The 7,972-nt window shown below is 43.6% G+C and overlaps 1 protein-coding gene across 1 annotated transcript; it reads left to right on the top strand.

Annotated features, from left to right (window-relative positions):
• Window positions 1-1,456: 1,456 nt before the first annotated feature.
• gzf1 (GDNF-inducible zinc finger protein 1) lies at window positions 1,457-6,350 on the top strand. Its single transcript, XM_030405218.1, has 8 exons — window positions 1,457-1,595; window positions 2,153-3,186; window positions 3,310-3,493; window positions 3,628-3,797; window positions 3,993-4,087; window positions 4,271-4,438; window positions 4,991-5,148; window positions 5,343-6,350. The coding sequence occupies exons 2-8, from the start codon at window positions 2,168-2,170 to the stop codon at window positions 6,120-6,122; spliced, it is 2,574 nt and encodes an 857-aa protein (XP_030261078.1). The 5' UTR covers window positions 1,457-1,595; window positions 2,153-2,167; the 3' UTR covers window positions 6,123-6,350.
• The last annotated feature ends 1,622 nt before the right edge of the window (window positions 6,351-7,972 follow it).

Raw genomic sequence — 7,972 nt, 5'->3', positions numbered from 1 at the left:
CTTCACCACTGTACAGTAGTCTCCGTCCTTGTTAAAAGTTCACTAATGGCGACATTCAGAGAATTAATTTGCACATTGTCATTCACTTCTCCATTAAACTCTAGGCTTATTGTCATGGTAATGCTTGGCACCATATTAATATCTATGCAAATACTTTCGACTCCCATGAGCACACGCACGGATCATTACATCTGAAGGTGTGGCGTGCGCTCAATATAAACATGAATCAGGAAGGACCAGTTGTATAAAAAGTGTCATCTATAAATTGGCACTGAGTATCTGTGTCTGTGTGTGTGTGTGTGGCAGTGTGGCAGTGTAACGTAATAGAAGCCAGATGAACACAGTGTTCCAGGTCAGAGCTGAAGTGAAGTCTGCACAGCTTTGCTCCAGAGCGGCATGAGTCACCGGAACAGAGCAGATTGCTAGCTTGCAGAATTCATTAAGACAAATGTAAGGTATATGGATTTCCTCTGGAAGAAAAAAAGAGAAAGAAAAAAAAAAAGCCTTGGCAGCTGCAGAACAGCACCCCAGTGAATCCTCAAGTAGCTTTCCATACACCTTTGGAATGACAGCACTCTTTCAGCACCGAAAAGATTTATGCCGGCTGGAATGTAAATGAATTAGCCCGAATCCTTCAGTGTGCTGGACTATCTTGTATTATTTTTGGAGCCATTCTCACACAATTGCAACAGATTATTCCACAGCTACTAAACATTTATCCTCTAATCGGCTAATTTAATACATAATGAATGGATCTGCCGTGTAAAACTATCTCCCAGATTGAAAATAAGCTGTATGGAAACTGATAATGCTGGAGAAAATGCTAATGTGGCTGTAAAAGATGCAGACTGAACTGCTTTTTAATCAAACAGCAGCAGTTTGTATGATGTCACGTCCCTCTGTGCAATGGCGCCCCCGTGCGGGCAGGAGGCGGTAATGCACCAACAAACACCATGTTCAAATACTACCAGTTTTTGAGTTACGGTAAACTCATAACTTCACTAAAACACTGTTTAAAATTAAGCAATAATGTTGCTTAACATTCCACTTCAATTTCAGTCACTTTTACAAAGTTTAGTCAGGGAATTATGCAGTTTAACCTCAGTTAAAATCATATAACAGCAGAGACAGTGAATGCAACACGATATTTAACTATTCTAAAGACGTTATTTCGGCATTTTGTTTAAGTAACTAAAAAGTAGTGTAACAACTAATGCATTACTGGTTTATACATGTATATATTTATAATTCATAATTTATAAAATGATAGTGGAACTTGCAGTGTTTTGGAGATCAGCTAACAGCTAGCTAAATTAACTTTACAGTAGAGCCGCAAAAGCCTCAGAGTAACCGTCTATAACTGACGAGGCGTTATTTATCAGTTACAGTCAATAAAACTGCTAAACTGACCCGGGAGCAGCGGGTGACGTCTCCAGTTCTACCGTTTAAACGCGGCCACTACTGCAAAACCGATCCTGGATCAGCCATGTCGACACCGGATGTCGGCGAGTAAAAAGACAAGTGCCGTCTTCTACAGGAAATACCCTCGGCTGAACGGAGCATTTGTGAAGGGCTGCCATTTTAGCGACCTTACGGTAAGAAAATTGCTCCGTGTTGATGTCTTGTTAGCGGGCTGCCACACGTTCACTCACACGGTGCTCTGTGCGCTGTAGGTTCAACGTAGCGCCCAGTTCAGCCCTGTTTGTTTAGTGCGAACAGTTGATGTTAGCTAACGTAGCCATCGCGTCTGTGATGCTAACGTGTTAGCAGTGAACATTACCGAGGCGAAAGGCGCACAAATATAACGCTTGTCGGTGTTGTTGTTGTCGTGGCAGAGATAGTTTACACAGGGGGTTGGGGGTTTCCTGATTCACTTTATATCAGGAGGAGAAGTTATTTTAACAAACTCACTTTAGCTTAATATAAGCTATTTACTTCCAAGCAGATGTTATGTCAGGGTTAGCTCTTGTGCAACGTTCACTGACCGAGAAGTAAGTTAGCCCCAGTGATAATGATGATGATACACAAGAGCATCATACACATACAGTATTTTGGCTTCTCCAAAATACTGTATGATCACTTAAGAGAAAGCATGAGTGTGTTCATAAATTCAAGCAGAAGTCAATATTCCCCCATTTTTCTGTTTTTTCAGTAGCACAAATGAATCATGGGGGTCCAAGTCATCCAGCTCACCTCTGATTCCCACCATGAAAACCTGCTGGCCTCTCTGCATGAGCTCAGGCTGCAGGGCCAGCTCAGTGATGTCACGGTGCAGGTGGACTACCAGGGAGTCATGCAGGAGTTTCAGGCCCACCAGGTGATGCTCGCAGCGTCCAGCGGCTACTTCAAGAAGATCCTTCTCTCTCAGGACGCCGCCCGAGACAAATTGTCACTCTCAAATATGCCCTCCAACGATTTCTCCAGGTTTTTGGAATTTGTCTACACTGGCAGGGTTGAAGTCGCCAGAGACAAGATCGGCGATGTTCTTCAGGCGGCACAGTTTCTGGACTGCGAGGACCTGGCGGAGGTTTGTGGTAGGGCCATGAGTGCCGGCATCCTACAAAATCCTGCAAAGAAAACATCAGAATCGAAGGTTGTCAATAAAGATGACTTGTACAGTGCCAAGAAAGAAAAAAGTACCAAAGGGAAAAAGCAGCCTAAAAGCTTAGTTCTTAAGAGGCGGCTCTCTCCCCAGAGCTCTGAGAAAGAAGTCATCTCAAAGAGATGTAAGGCGAAGAACACTGTGAAGGATAAAAAGAGACAAGGGGGAAAAATGTTAAAACTGAGCCTGGCTGGCCGTAAAGTCCTTCAGCGGCGTCTGGATGTTAAAAAAGAGGATTTTAACAATGAAAACCAAGTTGGCAATGTAGAAACCGATGAGAATGAGGTCAGGACTGAAGCCGAGGCTCAGCCAGAGAATCAGGAAGAGAACGGTAGCGAGTCATTGATGGGAATGCCGATCTCTGATGCGGATGTTTTGGAAGGTGAGGAGGATGAGCCGAGTAATGATGCCGATGACGCCTTGTTGTTATCTCTGGACGAGGAGGAGGAGGACAATGATGGAGATGAAGACGATGACGAGGGACAGCCCAAGGACACAATAAAAAGGACATCCAGGGCCCAGTTCCAGTGTAATAAGTGCCAGCGGACCTTCCACTATGAGAAAAGCTACTTAAAGCACATCAGGTAGGAAACATAAGTGCTCCTGGGTTTAACGTATTGATTGATACCTGCAGCGGGGGGGGGGCAGCACTTAGCGCCCATGTGTTCTGTTATTGCTGTAACCTGTCAGTGCTCTCTCTCGGACAGCACGTACCATGGAGTGAAAGCAGATGTCATCTATCGCTGCGAGACCTGCCAGCAGATCTTCGCTAACCGCAGCAACCTGAAGATCCACGAGAAGCACGTCCACAGCACCGAGAGGCTCTTCACCTGCGACTCCTGCGACAAGACCTTCAAACGGAAGAAGGACGTCGTCCGCCACCAAAGACAGGTGAGGATTAACGAAATCCCACCCACCTCCGCGTACAGTGTTATCGCCACGATTGAAACGCACGTAACCACGCACGAATAAACATTTCCCGGATGATTTTTCCTGACCCGATGGTTCGTGCCGCTGTTTCTCAGGTGCACGAACGTAACAACCTGCGACACGTCTGCTCTGATTGCGGAAAGTCCCTCAGCTCTAAAACGGCGCTGTCGCTGCATGAAAGGACGCACACGGGCGCGAAGCCTTTCGAGTGCACCGACTGCGGGGCCCGCTTTACCCAGAACTCTGCCCTCAAGATGCACCGCAGGTATGGAGCTCAGTGATGATGGCTGGTGAGTGATGTTTAGATGCTCGAGAAAAGGCAGGATTGTAACCGAGAGGTGACAGGTTTTAATCTTTAATCCCGCTTAACTGTGACAAATACCTGGATTTTAGCATAACATACTAATAACATATGTTTATGTATGAACAGATGTTAACTAGTCTGTTTTACTTTGTGTAGGACTCACACAGGAGAGAAGCCATTCGCGTGCGACGAGTGCGAGGCCCGGTTCACCCAGAAGCACATGTTGGCCTACCATAAGCGATCACACACAGGTAAAAAATTAAAATAATTTCATAACTCTACAGATTTCAGACCCCGTCCATCCTGCCTCTGATGATGATAATAACCAAAAAAAAAAAAAGGTTTTATAAAGTGGGCCTTGAAGATGAGGCTATCTGCACACACCAGACCGAAAGCGACAATGTTGTTCCGTTGCTGTTTTTATCCTCTGTTAGGAGAAAAGCCGTTCATGTGTGAGGCGTGTGGGAAGAGCTTTGCGTCCAAAGAATACCTGAGACACCACTCAAACATCCACACCGGCTCCAGGCCATACAAGTGCGAACAATGCGGCCGAGGCTTCGCTCAGAGGAATTCCCTCCACCAGCATTTAAAAATACACACAGGTAATTCAGTAAATCATTGACGCGATCGCTTCCGCTAATCCAGAGGTTTTATCTACTTTTACAGCTGAGGAGCCACTTTTCTTCCCTCTACTTCTCCTCTATTCATCAGGGTTCGTACGGGTGCTTGAAATCCTTGAAAGTACTTGAATTTCAATGTTGTGTTTTCAAGGTCTGAAAAGTGCTTGGATTTTAGTTTAAGTGCTTGAAAGTGCTTGACATTATAACTCTGTGTCTTTCACAAATTGGGATCAGACTGGATAATTAAAATCTGAAGTTTTTGTTATTATGAAACATAATTTTAGATGTTTACAGCATAATACAGTGTACATAATTGTGATAAAAAGTAAAGAAAAAATAATGAGTTTATATATTCCTGTAGATATGTATTTTACCCCAGCAGTAAGGTGCTGGAAAATCTTAAAAATGACCCTTAAAAGTGCTAGAAAAGTGCTTGAATTTGACCTTGAAAAATGAGTACGAACCCTGATTCATGTCTGAATGGTACCCGAGTGTTATCCGGCGTTTCATTGTTTTCCTCTCTGTGATTGTTAGGTGAGCGTCCGTACTGCTGTAAAGACTGTGACAAGCAGTTCACCCAGCTCAACGCCCTCCAGAGGCACCAGCGCATCCACACCGGGGAGAAACCCTACATGTGTGGCCTCTGCAGACGCACCTTCACAGACAAGTCCACCCTTCGTAGGCACACTATGGTGAGCAGTGCTTATATGACTGTAGTGACAGTATCAGAAAGGGTAGTTTCAACTGCAGGGGTACATTAATGAGTCGCAATATAGGCTTTTGGATAATAACCACAGATGCATATTTATCACCAGATAAATTGTGTTTAAAGTCCTTTGACATGTTAGACTGCTGTGGAAATGACATGGGCTCTTCTCACATGCAGATTCATGACTCAGACACTCCCTGGAAAACCTATCTTGTGGTGCTGGAGGGAAATGTGGAGGACAAGAAACCTAAAACCCCCACTAAGGGAAAAAACGAAAAAAACGGAGCAGGGGAGAAAAAGAGCACTACGAAGAAAAGTGGTGCTGCTGCTGCTGCTACTGCTGCTGATGGTACTGATGGCGCTGATGCTGCTGGCAGTCCTGCTAAAACCCAAAGTGACTCCATTGTGGTGTCGGGTGAGCCGGTCACCATCCCCTCTGAATGGGCCACTCACGGGGCCATTGCTCTGGTCAGCCACGGCTCCCTTGGAGGGATTACTGTCATCCACACCGAGATGCCACCTGGTACCCAGATCCAGCCCATTGTAACCACTGACAGCACAGGGGCCAGTGTCATTTCTCTAGATGGCTCATCCATCCCATTCTCTATACCAGTGTCCATGGCTCAGCCTATCCCCTTGTCCTCTGAAGCGTCCACCATCTCTATGTCTGTACCCACTCTCTCAGTTCCTGTTTCTGACTGCGAGCTGGCGTCGGTCTCCGTGATCCCAACGGTTTCTACGTCATCCGTCCTGGAAGCTGCCGCCTCACAGACCATTTTGGCTCCAGTCTCAGAGACTAAAGCCACTTCGGAGGCGGGGAATTTGCCGCCTGATATTAAGACTGTGATTGTCGGGGATGATGTTTGTAGAAAAGAACAAACAGCTGCTGGACAGCAGAGAACAGAAGACAACCCATTAGCTGAGTCCGCAGGGGCTCCAGCTCCAGACGTCGTGTAGAAAATGCATGTGAAAACATATCATTTCTTCTGAGTGGAGGAAATTTAAAATCACATCTGACTCATTTTATTTTTGCATTAGCAGTGTCTGATTGTGTTCTGACCATGTGGTGTTTCATCATTATTATGATCTAAAGTCCAGTGTTTTATTAACTGACTTGGATTTTATGATATGTGTTTGTCAGACTTGTTTCAAATGTCATAGTATTTATTAAAAAATCCAAACAAATTGCTTGTGCTTTAGTCACATGTTTTAGAGACATAAATAAGGCATTAGTGGTATAGTATACAGACATAGCTAATTAATTTAATAATAGTGTAAATGTCTTAAAAACGGCAAATTGCAGCACGTTATATTGAATACAAATGTAATTTGTGAGTTTGATTGTTGATTTGTTACATACAGGATAAGTACCTTTTTTTACCACATATATAAATATCAGCCATCTGTTCCACCTACATCACACAGTAACTGGAGGAGCTACAGCTTTAATGCTCTGTAGGTTGGTCCGGGAGCCTTGGCACAAGTCACTGGCAGCTGCAGAACAGCTCCCCAGTAAATCCTCAAGTAGCTTTCCATTCACCTTTGTAATGGCAGCTTTTTTTTTTTGCACACCCGCATCTAATGATTTACGGTGAGCTGAATGTAAAAGCAGCAGCTTAAATCCTTCAAAATTTCTGGCACATGTTCCCGCCTTCGAGCCGTTTCCGCACCACAGATGTGTTTCAAACCGCGTTGTTGTTCAGCAGGAACTCGCATAGAATAATTTTATACGGGTGCTTCTCATCATAAAACTTGATTAAAATAATTGGGCTGTTATTTATTATGGCTGGAGAAAACAACTTAAATGTTGCCATCAAAACAATACTGTCAATTTGGACATTTGCTAATGGGTTGGCTCATACCATTATGATGGTATGTGTGAATGAGAAAGGAAATGCATACTAAACATTGTAGACATTGGATCACTGTTGTGTAAGGGATTAATCCAGTAATGTCAGGGGTAGGTTACTATACACTGTAACAGATGACTAATAAAGTTGTTTTATTTTATTATAATGATTATGATTAGTCATCACTCGAAAAAGCTCCACCAATCAAATGGCCACGTTTGAGTATCAGGTTACAGTCTGAAAGGGCAGCAGGAAGAATGACACACAAAAGGAATGGAAAAGACAGATAAAGGTATATAAATGAGTTTGATTGTATAATCAATACATTGTATTCAGTAGTCTTATAAGTACAGCTCACAAAATTGTATCTTCAATGCATTTAAATGGTGTAACAACAAACTTGTGATGAAAAGGTTCAGCTAGCCTACTTAGCTACCGATTTTTCACTTCTGGAATAATTAAGGTAACACGTGATGGGCTAAAGAACAATAATCATCACTCAAAAAATTGATAAAATTATCAACAGGATTACTTTTATATCAAAGACATCTATGCACTGTCTTGTGGAGATATCTACTGAAGTTAGCATGCTATCTAGCTAGCCAGGGGACTGAAAACCTGTTTCTACCAGCGGGAGCTACAGTCATGTATGTAGCGTACAGTTAGCAGTAAGTGGTGGCATGCTGCCCCCTGTTTGTTTGAAGTATAAATTCAACAGGTGGCTAAATCTTACATAGTGCACCTTAATGTGGATGGGATTTCTCCACTACTGGGTACATGAACAGCGCTGGAATATTCCCCTTTGGAGGTGTTAATGTAATAAATGTTCTACCTAAAAGCTTAATGCAGTTAGGCAGCAGGCTGGCTGATCATGAAAATGTAAGATTAGGGACCAAAAAGAATATTTAACGGCAGATGGAAGAACATTATCTAAGGTCAATGGCAGGACGGCACAGC

Source organism: Sparus aurata, chromosome 22 (assembly GCF_900880675.1).
Source record: "Sparus aurata chromosome 22, fSpaAur1.1, whole genome shotgun sequence".
Classification (NCBI taxonomy): Eukaryota; Metazoa; Chordata; class Actinopteri; order Spariformes; family Sparidae; genus Sparus; species Sparus aurata.
Note: the sequence above shows the minus strand (reverse complement) of the source record. Positions and strands in the feature narration are given on the sequence as shown.

Coding starts and splice junctions, on each gene's coding strand:
- gzf1 (XM_030405218.1), top strand. CDS start 2,168: ATGGGGGTCCAAGTCATCCAGCTCACCTCTGATTCCCACCATGAAAAC. Junction 3,187..3,309: donor AGCTACTTAAAGCACATCAG/GTAGGAAACATA, acceptor TCTCTCGGACAG/CACGTACCATGGAGTGAAAG. Junction 4,439..4,990: donor GCATTTAAAAATACACACAG/GTAATTCAGTAA, acceptor TGTGATTGTTAG/GTGAGCGTCCGTACTGCTGT.